Source organism: Chiloscyllium plagiosum, chromosome 11 (assembly GCF_004010195.1).
Source record: "Chiloscyllium plagiosum isolate BGI_BamShark_2017 chromosome 11, ASM401019v2, whole genome shotgun sequence".
NCBI lineage: Eukaryota > Metazoa > Chordata > Chondrichthyes > Orectolobiformes > Hemiscylliidae > Chiloscyllium > Chiloscyllium plagiosum.
In genome coordinates this window covers 47,700,899-47,728,169 of record NC_057720.1, presented here as the reverse complement: position 1 = coordinate 47,728,169, position 27,271 = coordinate 47,700,899, and the positions used below count along the sequence as shown (strand labels likewise).

At 41.0% G+C, this 27,271-nt stretch overlaps 1 protein-coding gene across 3 annotated transcripts in view; it reads right to left on the bottom strand.

Moving 5' to 3' along the window:
• Positions 1 to 27,065, bottom strand: part of tm2d1 (TM2 domain containing 1) — a 113,693-nt gene extending 86,628 nt beyond the window's left edge. The window contains exons 1-5 of one of the 3 annotated variants that reach the window (XR_006312978.1): positions 26,828 to 27,065; positions 26,299 to 26,516; positions 22,657 to 22,730; positions 20,759 to 20,867; positions 6,048 to 6,139 (exon numbers count right to left, since the gene is read on the bottom strand). Coding sequence is in view for 2 of the 3 variants with exons in the window: in XM_043699261.1 (XP_043555196.1) it covers positions 6,048 to 6,139; positions 20,759 to 20,867; positions 22,657 to 22,730; positions 26,299 to 26,414 (391 nt within the window). In the remaining variant the exon portion in view is untranslated. The remainder of the gene's footprint in view (positions 1 to 6,047; positions 6,140 to 20,758; positions 20,868 to 22,656; positions 22,731 to 26,298; positions 26,517 to 26,827) is intronic. The other 2 variants (XM_043699261.1, XM_043699259.1) reach the window with 2 other exon arrangements.
• Between the last annotated feature and the right edge of the window lie 206 nt (positions 27,066 to 27,271).

Here is a 27,271-nt window from a genome sequence, read left to right as displayed (position 1 = left end):
CTGAGTAAAGTGAGGTAAAGATAAAGAAGTTAATTGCCAGCTTGATTCAGGGTTGACGCATGGCAGTAGGCATTGAAAGGGTCAGGACATATTTAACTAACTCAAAACCAAGAACTGCTCTAAATTACAAAGGAAGACAGGGCCATAAGATGTGCAAAGCAAGGAATTTTTCTTAATCCTACAGAGAAATGATTGCTAAAACAAAACGGAAACCTGTTTTAAAACTATGAAGGGGACCTCATCACACTAATGCACATAGGATGGTAATTCAGAAAAACACTTAAGAAATAATGACTAATCAGATAGTCTTGAAACAGAAAGAGAAATAATCAATTTGTAATTAGCAAACATTCACTACTAAGTACGAATGTCCAGCTAGGAATTTCTGAGTCACTGGTCATGCGGGTCCTTGTGTGGCTGATAAGCCCGAGCCTACATCCCCTATGACAAAGGATCAGCTAGACTCGAAACGGCAGCTCTTTTCTCTCCTTACAGATGCTGCCAGACCTGCTGAGATTTCCCAGCATTTTCTCTTTTGGTTTCAGATTCCAGCAGCCGCAGTAATTTGCTTTTATCCTAGATCTCAGTCTTTGACAACAGATCTGGCACGTGTTTCTAGAAAGTGGACTTGTTCCTTGGCCTTGATCACTGGCATTCCTTCCTCTGTTTCCTTTATCATACTTCCTCTTGCCACAATTCTCAAAGCATTGTGTCTCTTCAAACATGAGGTTCCTCAAAGTCAGTTTCTTCTGGACAAAAATCTTCCACACATAAACATCCAAACCTCCGCGCATTTTGAGGGAAGCCTTCAGGGGAATCTTTGAAATGTCTGTTCCCCTCTTGTTTGGATGCCTTTTTTGAGGTGCGCAAAGATGATTTGCTTTGTAGTTACAACACAAGCATCCTAAATATACAGCCAGCCTAGTGGAGTTGGTTTGAGATGATCATGGTCTTGATGATGATGCTATCAGCTCCTTCAAGCATGCTGATGTTAGTATGCCTGTCCTCACAGATGATGCAGAGAATCTGTTGCAACCAGAATTGATGGTACTTCTCAAGGGTGTTGAGGTGGCATCTGTACGTAGTCCACGTTTTGCAACCATATGGAAGAATGGGAAGAATGACAGCCTCTTACACAAGTATCTTGATAACAGTACAGATGTCACAGTCCTTGAAGACTGTCATCTATAGGCATCCAAAGGTGGCGCTCAAAGGTGGTGTGTTGGCTCTCCCGCTGATAAGAGGCAGCTTGTCAGGTTAGGGAAATGCTCCACGATTGTGAAGTTTTCCATGTTAACCCGACTGGAGGGATGGACAGAACTTGCCTTGGATAGGTAGATAAAAAAGAAAGACTTCAGTCTTCTTGAAGTTGAGGCATTAAGTGGGGATTAAAGATTTTCTTCAGAGAGTGCAGAGATAACATTGTCATCCGTATACTTAAGTCCTTGAGCAATCACAACAAGTAGAAAATTGTCAATGCAAGAGGGATTTTTAAAAAAAAAATTCATTTGTGCAATGTGGGCCTCACTGCCTGATCAGCATTTATTGCCCATCCTTAGATGCCCTAGATAAGGTGGTGGTGAGCTGCCTTCTTGGACTGTTGCAGTCTACCTTCTGTAGGTTGACCCACAATACCAATTGGGAGGGAATTCTAGGATTTGAACCAAGCTACAGTGGAGGAACTGCAATATTTCCAGTTTAGGATAGCGAGTGGCGTGGAGGGGAATTTGATGGTGGTGGTATTCCTATATGTCTGTCCTTGTCGTTCTCGATGAATGTGTTTGTCCGTTTGGAAGGTGCTGTCTGAGGATCTATGGTGGACTTCTGCAGTGTACCTTGTAGATAATACACACTGCTGCTGAGTGTCACTGATGGAGGGAGTGGACGCCTGTAGATGTAGTGCCAATCAAGCATGCTGCTTTGTCCGGGATGGTGTCAAGCTTCTTCAGTGTTGTTGGGGCTGCACTCATCCAGGTAAATGGAGTGTTTTCCATCACTCTTGTGGGCGCAGGTTTTGCAATTCCTGCGGTGGCAGGGGAAGGTGCCAGAATGGGAGGGTGGATTATAGGGGCGTGGACCTGACCAGGTAGTCACGGAGGGAACGGTCTTTGCGGAAGGCGGAAAGGGGTGGGGAGGGAAATATATCCCTGGTGGTGGGGTTCGTTTGGAGGTGGCGGAAATATCGGCAGAGGATTTGGTTTATGCGAAGGTTGGTAGGGTGGAAGGTGAACTCCTCGGATGCTGCCAGAACTGCTGTGCTTTTCCAGCACTTCTCTAATCTAACACTACTTAATGTCAAGGGTAGTGGTTAGATTGTCTCTTACTGCGATGGTCATAGCTTGGCATTTGTGTAGTGCGAATGTTACTTGCCACTTGTCAGTCCAAGCCTGGATATTGCTCAGATCTTGTTGCATTTGACCATCGACTGCTCAGTATCTGAGGAGTTGCAAATGGTGCTGAAGATTGTGCAATCATCGGCAACCATTCCCACTTCGGACCTTATGATGGTGAGAAGGTCATTGATGAAGCAGCTAAAGATGGTTGGGACATTGGACACTTCTCTCAGATGGCTGAGCTCAAGCAATAACAACCATCTTCTTATATGACTCGATATGACTCCATCCACCAGAGAGTTTGCCCCCGATACACACTGATTCCAGTTTTGCGAGGGATCCTTGATGTCACACTTGGTTGAATGAAGCCTTGATGTTAAGAGCCAAGAGCTAAGATTAGAGTGGTGCTGGAAAAGCACAGCAGGTCAGGCAGCATCCGAGGAGCAGGAAAATCGACGTTTTGGGCAAAGTCCCTTCATCAGGAATCAATAGCTGCCAGTGTCACCTCATTTCTGGAATTCAGCTCTTTTGTCTCTGTTTGAACCAAGGATATAATGAGGCGAGGCACTGAGTGGCCCTGACAGAACCCAAACTGGGCTGTAATTTACTGATAATTGCTGTAAATGGAAATCTGTTTGTATTTTCAAGAGCCATAGTCACAGCAGAAGCCTGATTAGTCTTACAATAGAATCCATTTATCTTAACTAGAATCTTTAAATGAGACATGAATATTGTAAGTGTCTCATACTATTATGGGTGATGTGAGCAATGGCATACTGTTTAAGAATGTTAAAAAAAATCTTATTTCACCGAATAATCTCCCTCAAGCAGTATCTCTCTCCGAATATCAAAGAATAATGTCTTTGCCTTCTTTGACTCTTGAACTGTCTCCGTGTTAACTATTGTTTGAAACTCTTTAACACTGAGCAAGGATATGGTGAGCAAGGAGATGGTCAACTCACAGAATACATCTTCTTCAGCAAAGGTAAATCTGAAGAACAATGCCAACTCTATGGGGCATCTTAAACAACAAACCACAGATCGTCTCAACGAATTCTCTTGTAGGTCACATGACCCTTTGGCTCACCCTAACCCAAAAACAATATACCATAGTTGTCAGTGTATATGCTCCAAGTGAAAACTCCAGCCTGATGTGAAGTTGAAAAGGCCATTCAATTGTTGCGAATGTATAAAATTAACGCATAATGGGATTCTCATCAAAATAGTCTGGTCACAAGGTTTGGTTGATGGAGAAACCCTTCGTACAAATACATGACCTCAGCTAAAAGGAGGAAGCATACTGAAAGACATCAGAAGCATAATTTCAGTAGGGTCTCCCTGTTGTCTGCCATGGGATAGATCATTGCAAGAATCCTGTTCCATCACCTCCATAGCTGAAGAGTTCCTACAGGAGTCATAGTTATAATTCTGTTGATCAAGCAGGTCAGTGGACATCAGCTCAGCAAGCCAAATTCAAGAAAAATTGTCAAGCAGCAGCAACCTCTATACATGGCCACCTTTGATCTCAAAGGCCTCAGCTACGGTTATCTGGGATAATCTCCTGAAATTTTGTCACCTTTGTCAGTCTGCTAGAAGATTAACATGCAGGCTGTGAACCTCACATATGGATCTAGTTCAAGCGAAAAACGGAATCAAGCAAGACTGTGTAATTGCACCAATGTTTTCTTCCTCATCACAACACTCCATCCCAACACTATCGAACTCTTGACCAGAATTGAATCTCTCTACAGGACAAGTGGGAAACTATTCAACCTACATTGGCTCCAGTTAAAAACCATCATCTCAACTGCCAACATCAAGCAACAGTATACAGAAGCTGTTTCATGTGAACATTTTTAAGGACCGAGCTCCAAATCATCGTCAATGCATTCACTGAGGTTATTTGAAAGAATAGGCTTGAGGCAAAATATCTAGAACTCCAAGTCCTTGACAAACTTGCTCCCGCCATACAAAGATGTATCCCTGTCAAGGTCCATGACGAGCTATTGGACAACATGGATCAAGGGCGGCACGGTGGCTCATTGGTTAGCACTGCTGCCTCACAGCGCCAGGGACCCGGGTTCAATTCCCACCTCAGGCAACTGTCTGCGCGGAATTTGCACATTCTCCCAGTGTCTGCGTGGGTTTCCTCCGGGTGCTCCGGTTTCCTCCCACAGTCCAAAGATGTGCAGGTCAGGTGAATTGGCCATGCTAAATTGCCCATAATGTTAGGTGGATTAGTCAGGGGTAAATATAGGGGGCTTGGGTTCTCTTCGGAGGGTCGGTGTGGATTTGTTGGGCCGAAGGGCCTGTTTCCACACTGTAGGTAATCTAATCTAAATTCTTGTACTTTGGAAACATCTTAGTGAAGGCAAACATTGATAATAAGTCTTTTGTCTTCTCAGATGACATCAGAGAAAAATATTGCTTGATGGTAAGGACCTCAAACTTGACACCAAGTTCATAGTCTGCTGGGTTGTGGTGTTATCTACCATCCTGTATGTGATGGAAACATGTACAATGCACAGCAGACACCTCAAATTCAGGGAGAAATATCACAAGCCATTTTTTAGGATGTTGCAGAGGCTTCAATATCAAGGTTCTCTCTCAGGATAACATAACAAATGTTGAGACACTGATTACAGTCAAACTGCTTAATGTGTTGAATGAGTCACATTGTCTACGTCTGACAAGAGTTCCAAAACAAGCTCTCTGCTCTGAGCTTCATCATGGCAAGTGATTACGGGGTGGAGCAGAGGTCATACTCGAAGCTGTTCTGAAAAGTTGCAACATTCCCACAGAATAGTGGCAATCTTTTCTCAACACTGCCTAAGTTGATGAAGAAGCAGTCACAAAGGTACGAACTATATGGGTACAAGAAGAGGCCAAGTGCATTCAAAAATCCAAGCATCCCACCTACCGCCTTATCAAATATCATTTGCACAATCTATGCTAGAATACGCGGTCCTGTGTGAGACTGTTTCATTGCCTCAGGATCCAAAAACCTCAAAGTGAAAAACAGCACGAGTGCTGAGGAATTGCCCAAGAAGAACAGCTATAATTTTCAAACATCTTCACTTTAAACTATTTGGATTCTTGACCTCTTCAATTAAGATAAAGATATTTCTATATTTTTTATAGCATGACGTAAGCATCAAGGATATTATTGGAAAAATGTATTCCTTTCCAGTTCTCTAAGAACACAGAATTTGACACGATAGTCATAGCTCACATTAAATAGTATCCTTTTACAGTATTTACACAAAATTAAAATCTGAACAGATTACTAAATGTTAAGCCTTGTTTTATAGTTTGAAGTTGCTCCAAAATGTACGCTGGGTTGATTACTTGAATTTCCAGAAATTGTTTCCTACCTTATGCACTTTGGAATACATTTCACAATGATATGATGCGATCGATACACTAATTATAAATTCTAATGCAAGCCATGCATGTTTTATTCTTTATTTTCTCCATTACACAAATGCAATTTAGAATCAGCTGGCAGACGAGACAAGAATGGGTTCCAGACTTAATTGGATTAGACAATAAAATGAGAATAATAAACCTGCAAATTTTTATCTTTTGACAAACGTATGATCAACGGAGAAACAATTAATTAATGGCCATTCTGATTATATACCTTATTGGTTACAAATGCATTTAACTCCCAGATGTCCTGGTGGCATAGGAAAACATTTAAATTATACTTGCCCAATGCTGGATATCCCAAGTAGAATCGGTCTGCTCCTAGCCATCCAAGGAACAAGGAGAGAGCCACTGCCACTTTATAAGAGTAACCAGATCTTTAAAAAGAAGGAAAAAAAATCAAAATAAAGATCATTTTATGTCTGAAGGAAGTGATAACAGATCAGGTAGAAGATATAACACTGAGAACCATTCTGCTGTACTGAACTGTTTTAACTGACGAATCTTCTAATGAAGAGAAAAAATAAACATGGCAATGCAGCATAACTGTACAACACAGAATTGCTAGGATATAGATTTGCATCTAGTGTCCCATATTTCTGGAGTCATAATCTCAGCTTTACTCGTGTTACAACCACTTACGCTTTTAAGTATAACTTAAAAGACTCAAGATGTAGTTGAAACGAAATTTCTATCCTTTTAATTTTCACTGACTTAGAATTTTTAAACCTTTGACAGCATTAGCCAAAATATCAGGGATTACTACATTCATTCTCTGCCAGCTGTAGAAGTATAGAGTGAAATGGATTCAGTTATCCTTAATCTATCTCCTCGAGAGTAAAGACACTACAACAGAAAATTGTTTCACATAACCTGATGAGACAAAGAGAGGAGACATATGGGAAATGGTAATAAGCTACCCTTCATCCAAAGCAGAAGTTTAAACACACACCTGAAGCAAGGTGGATGAGAATTTGTTCTGCATCTTGGTACTGTTATGAACTTGAAGGTATGTACTGCACCTTTGAGAGAGAGAATGCTGTTCTGAACTGAGAACTTACAAGCACCTGTATATGTGACTAGGTGGCAGCCCTACAGTGTACTGGATAATTGAAATACATACATTTGGCTGAGAAATGGATACCTGCGTTTTGGTTGCTGTTTTGACAATAATTCAAATTTAACCAGCTATAAGTATGCCCAGGAGACTAAAACCCAATTGAGTTTGAATTTAATGTTTTGCCAACATCAAACCAATGCGATGGTCTGATGTTGGAGGGTCTAAGAATATGGACAGTTTGAAAATTGGTCAGAGAGCAACTGCCATAAACAGAGAAATTCCTGGAGAGCTAATTGTCCATCTAACATCTTACTCTCAAAGAAATTAGAAAACACTCTCTATCAAAGGTATCTTTTCATGTGAAACATACTCGCAGTAAAACGATGATGACCCAGGGAGATCAACAGCTGGAACAGTGAAGACACAGAAGACGGTGGAGATGGTGTGGTTTTGAAATTAGGTTGATGTAATTTTAGTAAGTGTCTCATTGGAACATCATATTGTTATAAAGTTGGAGACAGATAGTAAGCAGTTAAGGGGGGGTGGGGGCTTCGAATTGTCAATAGATTTTGTTTAATTTTCACTTTTAGAGTTAGAAACTAAATTGATGTTATTTTCTTTAAATAATGGAATTTGGGAATTTTCTATCACTCATATTTTAACAAATTACAAGGTGAGGAGAGCTTTTCTGGGTGTTTGGTTTAATTAAGAGAGGGGTTTGCCTCCATGTTAAACACAATGCTGTTCAAGACCACAATATACTTACGAATGAAGGCAATTTAACCCATCTTCATCCATTCAGAAGAACCCTACATTCCCACCTGCATCAATCCCATACCTTCCACCATTTTCACCAACACTGTTTCTTCAATGTTTCCAAGATTTTTCCTCCAACTAGAAGTTAATTCAAAATATTGCTCACTACTTGAAGGATGGATCACCTCTAGAACCATAATAAAATTACTTCTTACTAGTTCAAACTCGTATTCCCCATCTCAGTTCCATAGGGTCGTTGCTTCAATGAGTATCTGCGGGTCTTAGTTTCAGCCAACTAGTGGAAACATCATCTTAACATCCACTCTGTCCAGACGGTTCAATGTTTTAAGTTTCAATGAGATCCTCCTCATCCTTCTGAACTCCTTCAAGGACAGACGCAGAGTCCTTAACTACTCTTCATATGACAAGCCCAGAAGGGAAGGAACCTTTCTGTATCTTCCCTAACAAGTCCTCCAAGAACCTTCAATGTTTCTATAAGGTTGCCTCTCATTATTCTATATTCAGAGTAAAGGCCCAATCTCAATCAACCACTTCTAAATTGCATAAGGCAGTCCCTCTTTCTCTGGTATCAGTGAAGTGAACTCTTTTTGAACGGTTTCCAATGCCAGTATATCTACTGTTGAATAAGGAGACCACAACACCAGTGACATACATAATTTTAGCAAAACTACCTACTTTTCTCCTCGATTCTTTTGAAATAGAGGCCAACATCCCATTTTCATGATTCCTGGAGGAGGACATACAAATTCTTCTATTCTAGGGTTTTCTGCAGTCTTTCTCCATTTAAATAATATTTAGCTCCTCTCTTCTTCCTAAAGTGCAAAACCACACAATTCTTCATATTCTATTTCATCTGCCAAGATTTTGCCCATTCACTACACTTGTCTACACCTCTCTGCAGACTGTATGTCATTCTCACTATTTGCCTTTCCACCTATATTTGTGTCATCTGCAAACTTGGCGACAGTACATTCACTTTCCTCATCCAAGTCGTTAACACACATTATCAAGGATTGTGACTTCAGCACTGATCCCTGCACCACATCACTAGTTATAGGTTGCCATTCTGAAAGTACCCCGATCCTAATTCTCTGTCTTCTACTTGTTAGCCAATCCTCTATCCCCACGTTAATACACTATGTACAACACCATGGACTCTTATCTTAATAAGTTGTCTAATGTATGGTACCTTATCAAATGCTGTCTGAAAATACAAATATATTATATACACAATGTCTTTATCTATCTTACTTGTTACCCTCTCAAAGAATTCCCGTAGACTTGTCAGGCATGCGTTCCCTTTATAAAGCTATGCTGACTCTATTTGGTCATATTATGTAACGCTAAATGCTCTACTATTACATCCGCCCTACTGTTGCATTAAATTCTCCTTGCATTCTATTACACAACATTTCTGAGCTTTCTTGACTACTACTCTACCTGCACACTAACCTTCTGTGATTCAAACATGAGGACATCCAGATCTCCCTTCATTTCAGAGGTCTCAACTCCCCCACCATTTAGTTAATACGCTTCTTTTAATTCTTTCTGCCAAAAATGAACAATTCCTCAATTTCCCACTTTGTACTCCATTTGCCAGATATTTGTTTTATCTCCATATCCTTTAGTAGGTTCCTTATGCCCTTGTCAGAATTTACATTCTTACCCATCTTTATGTCATCAGCAAACTTGTTACCGTATCTTTGACTCCTTTATCTAAACCATTCACATAAATTGTAAAAGGTTGAGGCCCAGCACCTGACTGTGCGGCAACACCATATGCAACATTCTGTTGCCCGAGAAAGACTTACCTATTCCTTTTCTGTTTCCTGTTAGCTATGCTAGTTTGTTACCCTCTACCCGCTGCAAAGTATTTATCAACACCTCTGCCTATTCCTGGTTCCCCATTATTATTTCTCCAGCCTCGTACATCTCAATCATCTTCCATAATCGGGAACAACATACTCCGTATACACTCAGGACTGTGGCCAAATTCAGTTCAACTTCATTTACAAATCTGCTGACAACACCACTGTTGTAGGGTGGAGCTCAAAAGACTGGACAGAATACAGGAAAGTGATTGAGTACTTAGCGGCATGGTGTAAAAGCAGCAATGTTTCAATTAACAGAAAGGGCTGGTAAAGCTCAGCCGACCTGGCCACATCTGTGAAGAGAAATCAGCATTAACATTTTGGGTCGAGTGACCCTTCTTCAGAACAGGTATTCCACAGGTGGGGCCAGACCTGCTGAGCTTTTCTAGCAATTTCTGTTTTTGTTTCAGATTTACAGTATCTGCAGTTCTTTGGTTTTTAATGTTTCCATCAACGTCAGCAAAATGAAGGAGCTGGTCACTGACATCAGGAAGTGGAGTGGAGGGCACGCTCCTGTCTGCAATGGTGCTGAGGTGGAGATGGTCAAAAGCGTCAAATTCCTGGGAGTGATGATCACCAACAACCTGTCCTGGTCCACTCATGCCGATGCAATGGTCAAGAAAGGACAACAATGCTTCTACTTCCTCAGGAGCTAAGTAAATTTGGTATGTCCACAGAGACTCATACCAATGATGCAACATAGAAAGCATCCTATCTGGATGCATCACAGTGCAGTATAGCAACACTCGTCCCAAGACCCAAGACACTGCAGAGAATCATGAAATCAGCCCAGTTCATTATGCAAACCAGCCTCCCAAACATTGACACCACCTATACATTCCTCCGACTCGGTCAAGCTACCAACATAACCAAAGATCAGTCCCACCCTGGTTATACTCTCTTCCATCCTCTTCTTTTGAGCAGAAGATATAAAAGTTTGTATAACCTATGAACAGATTCAAGAACAGCTATTTCATGCTGTTATCAGACTTGTTAACAGACCTCTCAAATCTCTCTCTCTGCACCTGCAACTGTAATACTGTATTCTGTAAGCTGATGCACTATGATATGATCTGATTATATAGCATGCAAAACAATACTTTTCACTGTCTCAGCATGTGATAACAATGAATCAAACTCAAACCTGAGAGTAGATTCATAAGCAAAACAGAAATTATAAATGGGAGGCAAAAAGAAAAATTTGTACAAATTTTTGCAAGGCAGAGGTAACAAAGATTTAAAATAGATAACAAGGGAGTTTGGGGTGCTAAATGGTGTATCCTTCAATGTATGATGTTCAGAATATTGGATCCTGATTCTGATTTCTTACTAAGACATGGACAAAAGGGGGGCACAAATCCCCAGTTTTAGGGAGATTTATAAAATCAATATTGTGACCCTTTTGTAAACACCGAGTGTGTTATGGTAGAAGTGTGTCAAATGCAACCACATGGGTGAACTGAAGGACAAAAAATGGCAATTGCATTGTTGGGAGCATATAATAGACCTTTAAGGAGTCAGAAAGAGACAGAAGAGCAACGGTGAGGACAAATCTCTGAGCAACACCAAATCAACAAGACAATACTTGATGGAGATTTCACCTACCCAGAATAAACAAGAATAAAGTAGCATAAAAGATATCATGGGATAGAATTCTTAAAACTCAGTGAGGATATTCAGAATCAACAGGGGAAGGATCAGTTCCATACTTAGTTCTAGGAAGGAAACCAGCACAGATAGAAGAGGTACTGATTGGGAGCACTTCACTCGAAATTAATAGGATTTATGGAAAAGAATAAAGTCATTAGGAATATAAATTCACAACTAGAGATTTAGTTGAAGTAGACTAAAGTAACTTGCAGGTTACTGGACCTCACTGTCTAAAAGGGTGATAGAGGTAGAAATCCTCCACACATTCAAGACTTGGGTGGCACGGTGGCTCAGTGGTTAGCACTGCTGTCTCACAGCACCAGGGTCCCAGGTTCGATTCCAGCCTCAGGTTACTGTCTGTGTGGAGTTTGCACATTCTCCCAGCGTCTGCGTGGGTTTCCTCTGGGTGCTCCGGTTTCCTCCCACAGTCCAAAGATGTGCAGGTCAGGTGAATTGGCCATGCTAAATTGCCTGTAGCATTAGGTGCATTAGTCAGGGGGAAATGGGACTGGGTGGATTACTCTTCAGAGGGTCGGTGTGGACTTGTTGGGCTGAAGGACCTGTTTCCACTCTGTAGGGAATCTAATCTAAACAAAGTATTTAGATGAATACTTGAAACATCATGGTATACAAGGCTTTGGACCAAGTGCTGGAAAACATGTTTAGAAGTGATGCATGTTTGATGACTATTGCAGATGGGATGCCTGAAGGGCCACTTTCCATGCTGTAAGATCTTATGACAATAAATCAGTACTAGATCACTGGAAGGTATTCAAGGAGGAGATAGTGAGGGCTCAGAGCAAGTAAATGGTCTCAAAGCAAAAGGTTGGGACTAAGAAATCCAGGATGGCAAGGACAGAAAGAAGGGGCTAAAGATTAAAAAGGCAGATTATCAAAGATATCAAAGGCACAGTACTGCCTAAAATCTATGGATAAACGTATTGAGTAAAATGAAAATGAAAAATAGAATTAGGAAAGAAATGAGACAGCTGGAAAGAAATATTGTCAAGTAAAATCACGGAACCTTAAAGGATTCTTTAGAAATAAATAAATAACAAGAATACCACTAAAGAAAGAGTACAGTCTGTTGGAGACCATAATGATATTCAGTTCATGCAGGCATAGCATGTGGCTAGAATTCTTAACGAATACCATTGGACCTGTTTTCATAAAAAAGACTATTAATACAGACGCTGAGATCAGGGAGGAGACAAATATTTAAATAACTTTCACATACTGGGGTGTAGAGAGAATATTTTTCAAGTGAATAATTTGTCAGGGCCAAATGTATCATAGACTGTTAACAAAGTGTCAGAAGAAATGATGGAGGCTCTGAAAGTTATTTTCCAATTCTCCTTGGCTTCAGTGTTGTCATGGGACAGGTGGACATTTAGCACGTCTAATATATGATTTTTGAGGAGGTAACAGAAAGGTTGATGGGGATAAGGCAACTGATGTAGTATGAATGGATTTTAAAAAGGCTTTTGAAAAGGACTCACCAAAGGTAAAGGCTCTTGGGATCCAAGGAAATCGCAACTTAGATCCAAAATACCTTAGTGGCAGGAGACACACACATACAAACTTAGAGTCATCGAGATACACAGCATGGAAACAGACCCTTGGGGCCAACTCGTCTATACTGACCAGATATCCTAAATAAATCTAGTCCCATTTGCAAGTACTTGGCCCATATCCTTGTTTGTGTGATTAAAGATTGCTTTCAGTATAGTTTTGTCATGTGCAGTTCTGGTCCCTTGTTTTTTTATGATGTTTATTGATTTGGACCTGAATATTGGGGGTCTGATGAAGAAATATGCAAATGATACATTTTTTGCATGACTAATAATGAGAATGAAGTTGTAAACATCAGGAAGAGATCACTGGACTAGTAAATTGGGTGAAACAGTGGCAAATGGAGATCAAACATGACCGGTGGGAGGAAATGAATTTGGGGAAGGCTAATAATATACAATAAATGTTAAAATACCAATAAGTACAAAAAAATTCAGAACTTTGGAGCGCATATCCCCCAATCTCCAAAGGGGTGAGAAAGTTGATAATGTGGTCAAGAAAGCATGTGGACATTATTAATTGAGACATGGAAAAATCAGAGCAGAGAGTATATGCTGGAACTTAATAAGAAACTGTGCCAGAATCGATTTGCCGTGTCTAATTCTGATCAGTGCATAACAGTAAATATGCAGTTGTTTGAGAAATTACTAAGGAAATGGACAGGGATGTTGCCTGGACTGGAGAATTATAGTTATTGGGAAGTACTGAACAAAGTATGGGTGTTTTATTAGGAACACAGGTTCAGGAGAGATATAATTTTATTACTGTAATTAGAGATCTTGATAAACTAAAATAGAAAGACCGGATTTCTTTTGATTTCCAGAATCCAGGAGCAGGGATTTAAGATTAAAGTACAGAGGTTGAGAGATTTGAGGGGAATTTTTTTTCATCCGGATGATGGCGATTTGAACTTACTACTTAAGAGTGGCAGAGTTAAAAATCCTCACATTTAAGTAGTACTTGGATGTTTATGTGAAGGGCCAGTGGACAGTGAAGAAGGTTATCTCAGAGTACAATGGGATCTTGACAATGGGGCCGAGGAATGGCAGATGATGTTTAATTTACATAAATGCGAGGTGCTGCATTTTGGAAAGGCAAATTGGGACAGGTAATGGTAATGTCCAGGGGAGTGTTGCTGAAATGAAGAGACTTAAGTGTAGGTTCATAGTTCCTTGAAAATGGAGTCCCAGGTCAGTAGGATAGTGAAACAGCATTTGGTCTGCTTGCCTTTATTGGTCAGTGCATTGAGTATAGGAGATGGGAAGTCATGTTGTGGCTATACAAGACATTGGTTCGGCCATGTTTGGAATATTCGTGTGCAGTTCTGGTGTGCCTCCTCTTGGAAAGATGTTGTGAAACTTGAGAAAGGGTTCAGAAAAGAGTTACGAGGATATTGCCAGGGTTGGAGGGCTTGAGCTATAGGGAGAGGCTGAATAGGCTGGGCCGATTATCCCTGTAGCTTCGGAGGCTGAGGGGTGACCTTTTCGAGGTTTAGAAAATCATGAAGGGCACGGATAGGGTAAACAGACAAAGTCTTTTCCCGGTGATGATTGAATCTGAAACTCAAGGGCATAGGTGTAGGATGAGAGGGAAAATACATAAAAGGGACCTAAGGGGCAACTTATTCAACCGGGGGTGGAGTATGTAGTGAGCTGCCAGAGGAAGTTGTGGAGGCTGGTACAAATACAACATTTAAAAGGCATCTGGGTGGGTATATGAATAGGAAGGATTTACAGGGATATGGGCCAAATACTGGCGAATGGGACTAGATTTATTTAGGATATTCAGTCGTCATGGATGTGTTGGACACAAGGGTCTGTTTCTGTGCTATACATCCCTTATGATTCTAAATGCTGTAACCCATAGGACAATGAACCAAAAGTTGGAATGATTCAACCTGTATGACCATGATGGACCAAACAGCCTCGATCCGTGCAATAAATTTCCATGATTCTTGAGAGCATGAATTCAAAGAAATGCCTGATTGGACACGGGAGGGGTGATGGTGATAGGTCGGAGCGGAGGGTGAAGCGGATAGGTGGGAAGGAAGACGGACAGCTAGGACTATCAAGTGGGTGGATTGGAGAGCTGGATTTGGGATAAGGTTGGGGAAGGGAAGCTCAGAAAATGTTGAAATTAACATTGATCGTGTGTGGTTGGAGGGTACCAAGGTAGAAACCAAAAGGGTAGCCATGGGCACACGCATGGGCCCCAGCTATGCTTGCCTCTTTGTTGGGTATGTGCAATAGTCCATCTTCCACAGCTACACCGGCACCACTCCACTACATTGATGGCCGTATCAGCGTCACCTCATGCTCCCATGAGGAGGTTGAACAATTCATCAACATCATGAACACCTTCCACCCTCATTTCAAGTTCACCTGGACCATCTTGGACACCTCCCTACCCTTCCTGGACCTCTCCATTTCCATTTCCGGCGACCGACTCAACATGGACATACTTCAAACCCACCTCCTCCCATCCTACCTCCTGTAGGAACAATATCCCTTACTCCCAATTCCTCAGCTCCCACAACATTTGCTCCCTGGAGCACCAATTACACTCCACAACATCCCAGATGCCCTCCTACTTCAAGGACTGCACATCTCCTCCACTTCCCGCACCTCCGCCCTTGTACCCCATCCCTCAAATTGCAACAAGGACAGAACCACCCCCCCGGTTCTCATCAATTGGCCATGTTAAATTGCCCGTAGTGTTAGGTAAGGGGTAAATGTAGGGGTATGGGTGGGTTGCGCTTCGGCGGGTTGGTGTGGACTTGTTGGGCCGAAGGGCCTGTTTCCACACTGTAAGTAATCTAATCTAATCAACCTCTGGATACAACGCATCATCCTCTGCCATTTCTGCTACCTACAGACAGACCCCATGACCAGAGACATATTTCCCTCCCCACCCCTTTCAGCATTCTGCCGAGACTAGTCTATCTGCAACTTCCTCGTCAGGACCATGCCCCACCTCCAAACACTTCATCTGCTGTGTCCATTGTTCTCGATGTGGTCTGCTCTACATTAGGGAGACAGAGTGCCAACTTGCAGAATGTTTCAGATAACATCTCTGGGACACACGCACCAATCAACCCCACCAGCCTGTGGTCGAACACGTCAACTCCCCTTCCCACTCCGCCAAGGACATGCAAGTTCAGGGCCTCCTCCATCGCCAAATTCTGGAGGAAGAACACCTCATCTTCCACCTTGGGACGCGCCAACCGCAAGGGATCAATGTTGATTTCAGTAATTTCCTGATCACCCCACCCCCAACTCTATCCCAGATCCAAACCTCCAACTTGGCAGCGCCTTCTTGAACTGTCCTACCTGCCCATCTGCCTTCCCACCTACCTGATCCAACCTCTCACCATCACCCCCCACCTTCATCTACCTATCTCATTCTCAGCTACCTTCCCCCCAGCCTCATTTATCTCTCAGCCCCCTTGGAGGCCCCCCACATTTGTGATGAAGAGCTTATGCTCGAAACATTGACTCTCCTGCTCTTCAGATGCTGCTGGCTGGCTGTGCTTTTCCTGGACCACACTTTTTGAGATTGATAACTGAATTCATGACTATAACTGTCTGAACTTCAAATATATGCCTGCAGACACTGAGTCAGAATCGAGGATGCAGAAGTGTGATAATGAGCATTAGGTGGTGTGATACTCATGGCCTGCAAAGTTTATTTCAGCCAAGAAACCATATCACTGAAATAACACTATAACATCTATACATCATCCCAATGATATCATAGTTTACATTTGAAGTCCAGTCAAATGTGGCAGTCAGTACACTCAGCTAAATCCAACAAACAGCTTTTGGGGCTTTACAATGGTCATAAGTGCCCCTGGATTTCAAAAATCAGAAGAAATGAAGATAAAACTCTTGTTGAATACTTATAAACAATTCATTTTAAATATGTCAAGCTGACCAATACAATTATTTCTATGATAGTTCACAACTCTACTCTCAGACGTTGAACGTATCAGCACAAATTCGACATTTAGATTCTGTCTACCTTTAATCTTACATAAATGATCATATGAGCAGGGCTCAAGAATCATAATTGCAAGTGTGTGACTTCTGGTTTTATATAAACAATTGCAGATCATAGATATTCGTTAACTTAATTTTATGATAAAACAAATCAAAATTGTTCCCTTTCAATGCACTGAAATGAATAATTACAATATTACTGGAGAATACCTTGGTAAAGATTAATGGTTAAAACTGCTATGTACTCACAGGTTAGGGCACAATTAATTAATTTTATGGTACAGGGTTTTGCTTATGGTAGGAAATACTACGAACAAAGTAATTTCAACACAGGAGGCTAGTAGGTCCATCAAGACCATGTTGGTACTCTGTAAAGCAATCATGTCTTTGAAATGGCCGATCATCTCCATTTCCATTACCTCTACCGCACAGATGGGTTCTTTCAGCCTGGTATAAGGTACAGCCCCCACCAAAAAGGAAGAACTAACATCCCCCAACTAAAATCATGAACCCCAGCAAAAGCCTTGACCTAATGTTCCTGGCAACTCCATCTTGCCAACACCATTCCCAACCATTGCTTAGAAGCATAGAATCCCTACAACATGGAAACAGACCATTCGCTCACTGAGTCCACACCAATCCTCCAAAAAGCACCCCACCCAGACCCACCCCCATGCCCCATCACTGTAGCTCTTCATTTCCTCTGGCTAATCCACCTAGCCTGCACTTTCCTGGACACTATGGGCAATTTAGCATGGCTCATCCACCTAACTTGCACATCTTTGGACTATGGGAGCAAAACGAACCAACTGGAGGAAAGCTATTCAGACACGGGGAGAATATGCAAACAGGAGATTGGCACAATGGACCAAATAACCACCTCCTGGATCATAACAATTCTGTGATTCTAAAAGGCTATGGTCCTTCCTTGTGGCTTAAAGTTGGAGCAAATGTGAACACTGCAGTTTAATTGAAGTTTTCCTTAAATATGCTCTAAATGTTTGCAGGAATATCGACACAACCACATTCCATCTAAAAAGAAGATAAAGAAAGCACGAGAGAACATAAACTGGTGGTCTTCTAACTCACCCAAATCTTGGTTGATCATACACCTCCTCTCCAGATCCTGTCAGCAGTTCAAAATTTCTCTATCATATTCCAATAAGTACCTTTAATTATTTCACAGCCATCTTAAGAAAATCTATATCTTTTGACTAAGAAATTAACGATTGAAAGGTTAATTTTTCCATGATTGAAGTGTTTCCATTTTGACAAGTCAGGAAATAAGTTGTTCATACGTTTGTGGGACTTAATTGTCTCTTTTTTTCAAAAATATTCACTTTTGGGAATGTGGCATTTTGGCTGGCCAGCGTTTATTGCCCATCTCTTGTTGCCCTTGAATAGGTGGTGATGAGCCACCTTCTTGAAATGTTGCAGTTCGTGTGCTGTCGACCCACAATGGCATTAGGGAGTGAATTCCAAGATTTTGAGCTAGTGACAGTAAAGGGTGATATTTCCAAGTCTGTGAGTGGCTCCAAGATGGTGAGTGGCTTGGAGGGGAACTTGCAGATATTGGTGTTCCCATATATCTGCTGCTCTTGTGCTTCTAGATGGAAGTGGTTGCAGGTTTGGAAGACGTGATCTCATGACCTTTGGTGAATTTCATCATTCTCTGATGGGCTCTTCAAAGATCCTGAGCCTTGATCTCAATGGAGAGATCTACATAGCAAGACAACTTACCTGCTCAGAGTATAACAAGCCTTTTCAGTATGTTCTATTGGTTTTAGCTCCATTCCTGATCTTTACTTTCTCCTCTTTTACCACACATAACATCACTCCATTTAAATCTCCATTGTGATGTCCATTCCAGCATCTCTAGTTTTGCACACATATCAGGATATCTTCAACACAAGGCCTCATGCTTCCCAATATTGTGCAAACATGCATCAATGTACCATTGAGCATCATAATGGTTGACATTGTGCTGTGGTCACGGAAGCTTCACGTAAAAGATATTGTGGAAATCTGTGAAAGTGTTGAGAATTCCCTACTAACAAGATTTGGGAATTCTGATGGCTTCTTTTTACCTTGCTGCAAAGAATTTTCTGCAGCACGAAACTGGACAGAATTTAGAGAAACTAATTTCATTGGTGAGCTGCTTCTTCTACTCCACATAAGGAGCCATTTTAGGTCAGTGGAAGAAAGAAAGGCAGTGGATTCATTTTAAAGGGTTCTGAAGAAGGGTCACTCGACCTGAAACGTTAACTCGAAGTTCTCTTCACAGATGCTGCCAGACCTGCTGAGCTTTTCCAACAATTTCTGTTTTTGAGCCATTTTAAAGTTGCTTTCTATACAGGACTTTGTAACCACATTGTCATTCTTAGTTGTTCTTAAATAATATAGTACCATGACTTTCTCCTGTACTATTCAACATTCTCACATCTACTTCTATTTGCTGGTATACCACCTTTCAAAAATTGAGTTTAAAATCTTTCCAACCAGACAAGTGATTCCCTCCATAAAGACACTGGTTCCAATTTGGTTCAGATGCAACTTTTCTCTTCTAATGAGGTTGCACTCTGCATCTGAATGAAACCCAATGTCTCTGGAATCTGAAAAGCTCCCTCCTCCTTGATGCTTTGTGCCAGGCTTCGATCTTTCTTCCCTTCATATTCCTACTGTTCCAGGTAGATAACATTGCAAGCAACCTGGAGATTGCTACCTTTGAGATCTCCTTTATAAACCGCTTTCCGAGAGTCTCAGAGACAAAAGGTGAGAAAAATTGGGTGAAAAATAGAAATTTAGGTCAGTGGAAATAGTTGCGCTTACATGAAACATTTGCAGGGACAGAAAAGGAATGCATTTTTCTTCATTTCGCACAACTTAAGCTGAGTAGCTAATTATTGTAGTAAGCTTGGCTGCTGTAAACAACATTATTTTACTATTCAAGTTGATATCAATCAATTGTAAACAATATAGCTAAGATTTAAAAATGTTACTTTTAGCAGAACAAATTCCAATCATAAATAATATACACAAAAGTCAGTGTTAATATCTGTTCCAGGAAGTAGTCTCTCAAATAGCATGTGAAGCAGTATGATACAGGTTCTGATTTGCCGATTGATAACACAGTAATGATAAGGGAGAGAAATTGTCAACAGTTTTATTACTTTGTATGATGTCTAGTGGCTGCAACATTTTGTTACCTTTTAAGAAAACTTAGCATTGCAGCTCTTCCATAGGCAAGTTCATTGCTGGTTTGGTCAGTCACTCTAGATTTACTCTAAACCTAAATGTTTAGATATCTAAATGTTTAGATATTTCTTATGTCATTTCTCAGTCTCATAGCAACGACAGTTAAAAAAATTAAACACCTTAATACATTCTACAGAAGATATCAGAAACAGCAGATTGCTGATTAAAAATAGAATGTGCATCATAAACAACAGGGTGCTCAATGAATGTTATAGGTTAGAACTTATATTATTATCTTGCCTTCTTGTAAAAGGCACAAAGTAAGACACAGCCATGCGTTTGGCAAGACTAGGAGAAATAACAACATTTTACGGTTACAAAAGCATTGAATATGGTGAATGGGATAAAATTAATAGTTTAGGGCAAATTAGTAATCTCAATCAGGCTAGTTTATTCTGTTCCTTTGGTGATGCAAATAAATAATCAAGTACGCAATCTAAGAATCACAGGGAATTTTAAGAGTGTCAAAACCACCTTTCCTATTTTAACAAATGAATTGTTCAATCTGAATAGCAGTTATTGAAATCTTGCTGTGAACAAATTGGCCACCAAGTTTACCTAAGCAGTCTAATTTGAGAAATCCTAGTGCAGAGAAGGGCCATTTGATATCTTTTTGTCTCCGTTTAAATCACATTTACCACCATAAAGTTTAACATGTCTGTTTCAAAACAACCATCTGGCTGACTTCAAAATAATCTATAGACTCTGCTTCAATTCTGCCTGTGCTACATTATCACAAATGCAATGTTTAAAACTAGTGTTCAGAACAAAAGATTTTTAGCCTGAACCAATATAATGGACTGAAATACTTACACATTACGGCAAGAAAAGGGCTTATAGAAGCCTACTTCTTTTCCACTGAAGGTGTTCACGAAGCCACTATAATTTTTGCAGGTAATATTAGGAGCTGGCATACAAGGAACTAAAAATACAATTAAAAGAAAATGTTATCTAAATTATGTCATGTTTTACTTCATATTCATTAACAGAACCTGCATGTTCATGTGCATAATATAGTTTTTCGACATTTATTACTATGCACACATTAACGTCTATGAAAATGAATGCATTTAAATATTAAAATAAAATTAAATATTTGAAAATTCAATACCTAATTGTCAAAAAGTGATCAACAATGCAGCTTCATTAGATTCATGTTGTAACATCTTAGCATAAACCTATTTCCATACGTATCAAGGGCTATGGGGAGAAAGCAAGTGGTATTACATTGAGAGGATCAGTCATGATCATGTTGAATGATAGCAATGGACTCATGATCAAAATGGCTTACTCTTGCTTCTATTTTCTATGTTTCATTTCTTCCAACTTTGAACACAGGAAAAATATTTCTCAGTCAATTAATTCTGTGCTGACCATCTTTAACTGAAATAGCTATACCTTGCAAAAGAAAAGTGACAATTGAAGAAACTTAATGAACAATTTGGGGAAAAAATATGCCATTTGTCCACTGACAACATTAAATTATTGAGGTGACACCTTGCATCAATATTATCTCAACACTGGGAACATTTCTTGACCGAAACGGATTCAGTGAAGGGTTTTTGGCACAAGATTCAATGTGAGAATTCTAGAATTGAGGCAACAGAAACATCTTTACAAATGGACTTGAAAGGCTTCTAGAGTAGGGATGGAGGCAGAAACTGGACATTCAAAATTATTGGAGAGATGGATGCAGGAAGTAATTGAAAAAAATGCAAACGATTTATTTGAGTGGCAGGCTACGTATTTTCATAAACAACTTACCCAACTTGCATTTCATGTTACTACCAAGAACAGCACATAAAATGTTGTGCTGCTGTGAGATTAAAAGATTTATAACAGTGCAATGCGTGTAAGAGTATGATATGAAATGATGTTGGGTCTTTCATCTGTGTTTGGGAATCTATGGAAGCAACTAAGTCACGATAAATCTTCAGACAGGGTAAGGATATGGGAGAGACCCATATCCTCAAGGGGTTTACCCAACTGCAAGAGATCCAGAAAAGTAAATAGCATGCAAGAAATACCATACTTTTACTGAGTTCGACAAAAAGACCATTACTGCCAATAAGAATATTTGGTGGGAACAAGCTTCAAGACATTTTCACAGGTCATTGTAAAATTTGTGTATACATAGTTTTGGATGTGGGACTAATAAATGCTATACCATTGATACATAGTTGTTTAACATTAAAAACAAGGTTACTGTTGTCTGTGATGAAACATCAAAACATCAAGAACAGGAGTAGGGTGATCTGATCATCCGCAACTTCAACCATACTGATTTTTCCATCAATATAACCTCAACATCCAAATCACTAATGTCTCAATAATAAATTAAGTCAATCAAACATCTGATATCGACACAGAAACACTGCTACTGCTCAGTTGGGCAGCTCTGCCAGCGTTGAGGAAGAGAAACATAGAGATGCTTCAGGTTGATAACCATTGCTCGATCTGTTTTGAGTATTTCCACCATTTTCTGTTTTTATTTATAGGTTTCCATAATCTGAGATACTTTCTTTTCAGTTTATCAACTTTTATTGTACATATCTACTTCAATGGGAAAGGGCTCATACATCAGAAAGTAGACAACAATTCTCAATGCTCTTCCTTAGAAAGTCAATACTAAAACTAACAATCTTAAAACAAGTAATTTTCCCTTTTCTACAGAAGTAAGACATTATAAATAATAAGAAAATACCATGTACCAAAAGCTGTTTCATTTGTGCAATTTTCTGGCTCTTGTGTTACGTCGTTTATCTTGGGACTATCGCAAATGTATGTATGAAAACAAATATTAAGGAAATGTTTCAAAAATCATATATTTTGCGTTGATTGATCGTGGTTGTGGGTATGTTCGCTGAGCTGCCAAGTTGATTTGCAGTGTTTCGTCCCGTCTAGGTGCTTAGGAGCCTCCTGTGAAGCGCTGTTGTACTGTCTCTTCTGGAATGTATTTTGTTCTGTTTCTTTTACTTCCGGGTGCCGGTTCTGGTTGTTCATTGTAGTGGCTGGTATATTGAGTCTAGGTCAATGTGCTTGTTGATGGAGTCCGTGGCTGACTGCCATGCTATTAGAAATGTCCAACAATCGTTAGGTTGTCCCAGTCGAATTTGTGGTCCTTCTCATCTCTGTGTATGGCTACTAGGGACAGCTGGTTGTGGCATTTTGTGGATAGTTTTCTACCTTTTTGCCTTACATTTTGTTTTGTGCAGCTTTTGCATGGAATCCTGAAACTTACATTAGCCTCTTTTGTAGCCTCTTTTGTCCTGGTGTGTTGTTGTCTGAGTGTGGCTGTCAATTGATCAGCTGTCATGAATCCCAGTGGTCAGAGAATTCTGGCTGTCACTTCCGAGATGTTTTTTACGTAAGGCAGCATGGCTAGTGAGTTAGGTTGTTGCATGTCCTCATCGCGTGGTTTGTCTGTTAGGCATCTGCAGATGAAGTTGCGGGGATATCCGTTCATGGGGAGTACGAACATCGTGTAGAGATCTTCTTCTTCTTCCCTTCGTAGGTTGGGAGTGCTGCAGTGTGCTGTAGAGGAGAAAGTGAGGTCTGCAGATGCTGGAGATCAAAGTTGGTGAGGTTGGGGTTGGAACGGAGGGAGTGGAGGGCTGCGCGTTCCGAGGGTGAGAGGTTGGAGTGGAATAAAGTTTCAACTGCAGTGTGCTGTAGCCCTTTTGAACAGGGTCTGAATGCAACTTCTCATGTGTGTTTGGGTGGTTCCTGTTGCAGTTCAGGACCTGGTCAGTGTGTGTGGGTTTCCTGTACACTTTTGTGGTGCATTCACCGTTCTGTGTTCTTTGTACCATCACATCCAGAAATGGGAGTTGATTGTTGGTTTCCTCCTCTTTCGTAAATCTGAACTTCAACAAAAGCTAAAACATCTTACCAGCAGATCCAAACACTCCAAACAATCAAAGAATTCCTAGGCAACATTACGAACATAAACATTGACTCATTTGATGTAACGTCAACATTTACTTCAACTGACAAGACTCTATCCAGAGAGACAATAGCCAACCTCCTGGACAAGCAGAACAGATAACATCTCTGAGCCTGTCAACAAGGACCACATGCTCAAACTACTAGTCCTGTGCTTGACAACACACTGCACATTCAACAACCAAACATATGAACAGATCAATGGTTCAGAAAAGATTTACAAGGATGTTGCCAGGTTTGGAGGATTTGAGCTATAGGGAGAGGTTGAATAGGCTAGGACTGTTTTCCCCGGAGCGTTGGAGGCTGAGGGGTGACCTTGCAGAGGTTTCTAAAGTCATGAGAGGCATGGATAGGATAAATAGACAAAGTCTTTTCCCTGGGGTGGGGGAGGCCAGAGCGAGAGGGCATAGGTTTAGGGTGAGAGGGGAAAAGATATAAAAGAGACCTAAGTGGCAACTTTTTAACACAGAAGGTGTTACCTGTATGGAATGAGCTGCCAGAGGAAGTAGTGGAGGCTGGTAAAAGGCAGGTGGATGTGTATATGAATAGCAAGGGTTTGGAGGGATATGGCCGGGTGCTGGAAGGTGGGACTAGATTGGGTTGGATGTCTGGTCGGCATGGACAGGTTGGACCGAAGGGTCTGATTCTGTGCTGTACATCACTATGACTCTATGACCTATGAGTTCACCCATCTCTGGGCTCATAGCAGAAGCAGTGATGCAAACATTGGAACATACAGCCCTACCACAAATCCAACCCAAACTCTAGATCAGATACGTCGACGATGCTTTTGTTATCATTAAGAGAACAGGAGTCAAGCACACACACTGGATTCTCAACACCATACTTACAGGGATCATTTACGAAAGAAGAGGAACCCAACAATCAACTCCCATTCCTGGATATGATGGTACAAAGAACACAGAATGGTGAATGCACCACAAAAGTGTACAGGAAAGCCACACAAACTCAAAAGCTGCTGCTTTAGAACCCAGTTCAAAAGGGTTACAACAAATTGCAGCACTGCTGACCTCTGAAGCGAAGAATAACACCTTTACAGAGTTCTACAGAGTATTCACCACAAAAACATATCCCTACAACTTCATTTGCAGATGCCTAGCAGACAAACAACGCGATGAGGACAAGCCACGACCTAACTCATTAGCCACGCTACCTTACATAAAAAAATCTCAGAACTGACAGCCAGACTTCTCCAACCACTGGGATTCATGACAGCCCATAATCCCACAGCCATGCTCAGACCCCAACTCACCAGGACAAAAGACGCTATACCCATCATGTGCAACACTAACATAATTTATAAGATTCCATGCAAGGCTACATAAAATGCTGTATAAGGCAAACAGGTAGACAACTAGCAATCCACATCCATGAACACCAACTCGTCACAAAACGCCATGACCAGCTGTCCCGAGCAGCCATACACACAGATGACAAGGACGACAAATTCAACTAGGACAACACAACAATCACAGGACAAGATAAATTTAGGATAGCCAGATAATTTCACTCAGCCACAGAATCCATCAGCAAGCACATTGACCTGGACCCAATCAATATACCGGCCACTACAATGAACAACCAGAGCCAGCAACTGGAAGCAGCATATATGGAACCATATAAATTGCAAAAGAGACAGTAGATCAGCGCTTCACAGGAGACTCCAAAGCACTGAAGATGTCACCTAGACAGGGGATGAAACATTTGCAAATCAACTTCTCAGTTCGAACATACCCACAACCATGACAATCGGCACCCAAGCCACTAAATCTTTACACACAACTTGACCGGTTTATCTATATTTATTGCTCAACATTAATATTAAAAGTCAATAATTATCAAAAAAATTAAGATCATATATTTCCAGTAAAGTTTTATGAAAAAGTTGCGTTATTATGACAAACGTATCAACAATGCTAATGGTGTAAGTCAAACTAGGCACATAACAGTTGTATTGCAAATAAGTGCCAGTAGAAATTACGTTAAATTTTACTCTCCTAATACTTGTCGGTAATGTATAGTTGATAATAAAAGATATTGTTATCTATATACATTAACTATTATAGATAAACGCATACAGAATCAGGATTACTGCACTCTGATCACGTAGACAACGTATGCGTTCTATTAGAACGGTCCATACTCTTTCTGTTGCTTTAGTGACAATTTAACACAATTGTAAATTGATTTGGTAAATGCATGAAACTCACTACTAATGGCCCTGCAGCGTTGACCCTGAATCCTCACTCCTAATGCGATCGTTTTTAAAGTGACACCAGCCTTAAACCGTCCGCCATTAGGGAAGGAAAGGCACAGATGCTCAAATATTTTTGGCTGTTTTAACCGACCAATTTATCGAACGACGAATGACACGAAGTAAAGGATATTGCCCGAGTCGCAGTTCGTCGCATTTATCAACGTCAACCAGAGCAGCGTTTATAAAACAAAGGCAAAAGAACAGGAGACAGAGACATAACTGCCACCGCTCCCTGGGCAGCGCCATCTTGGAATCTGATCACGTGTCACTGTTGCTGGGTCAAACAGGAAGGGAGTCGGACACAACACTGACTGAGAAAATGCACCAAGTCATACCCTGAAACATAAGCTGCAAAATAAACCCAACACTGTTATAATTTGCATTCAAATACAGTTTGAAATACATAGGACAGAAACCAACAGAATTCTATCAAGTATCATAGATATACAAATACAAGGCAGTGCTGTGCTGTTCTATGGTCTCCCAGACCTCCTGCTCAAGTACAGTACACACATGCAAACATAACACTGGCAGCCAAAACTAAACAATCAGCCTTCATAGTTACGGGGAATTGGAGAGGTATTGGGGCTGAGGGGAGTTTGGGGTAGGGGGTAGGAGGAGACTACAGCCAGTCAGTTCTGGCTGGGCAGTATTCAGACCTGGATGTAAAGCAATCGGGGGCGGGGGTTCAGTTCGAAGTGTGGTGGGTTCTTCTCGGGTACGTTTGAGTCTCAGAGGGATTGCAGTCATTTCCAGGCTGACAGGGGAAATGTTCCAGAGAGAGTACACTTTCCGTGGTGGAGTATCGTTAATGTGCAAGTGCTGTTCGGTTATCGACAGTGTGTGGGTGCAGTAGCCAGAGGGAGGTTCTGTCCGTTTTCTTGGTGGGGGGAGTGATGACGATAATGAGGAGGAGGATGATGATGAGGAATAGGAGGATGATGATGAGGAATAGGAGGAGGAGGAGGAGGAGGAGGATGAGGATGATTATGATGAGGAGGAGGATGAGGAGGAGAAGGATGATGAGGATGAGGATGATGATGATGAGGAGGAGGAGGTGATGATGATGAGGAGGAGGAGGATGATGAGGAAGTGGAGGATGG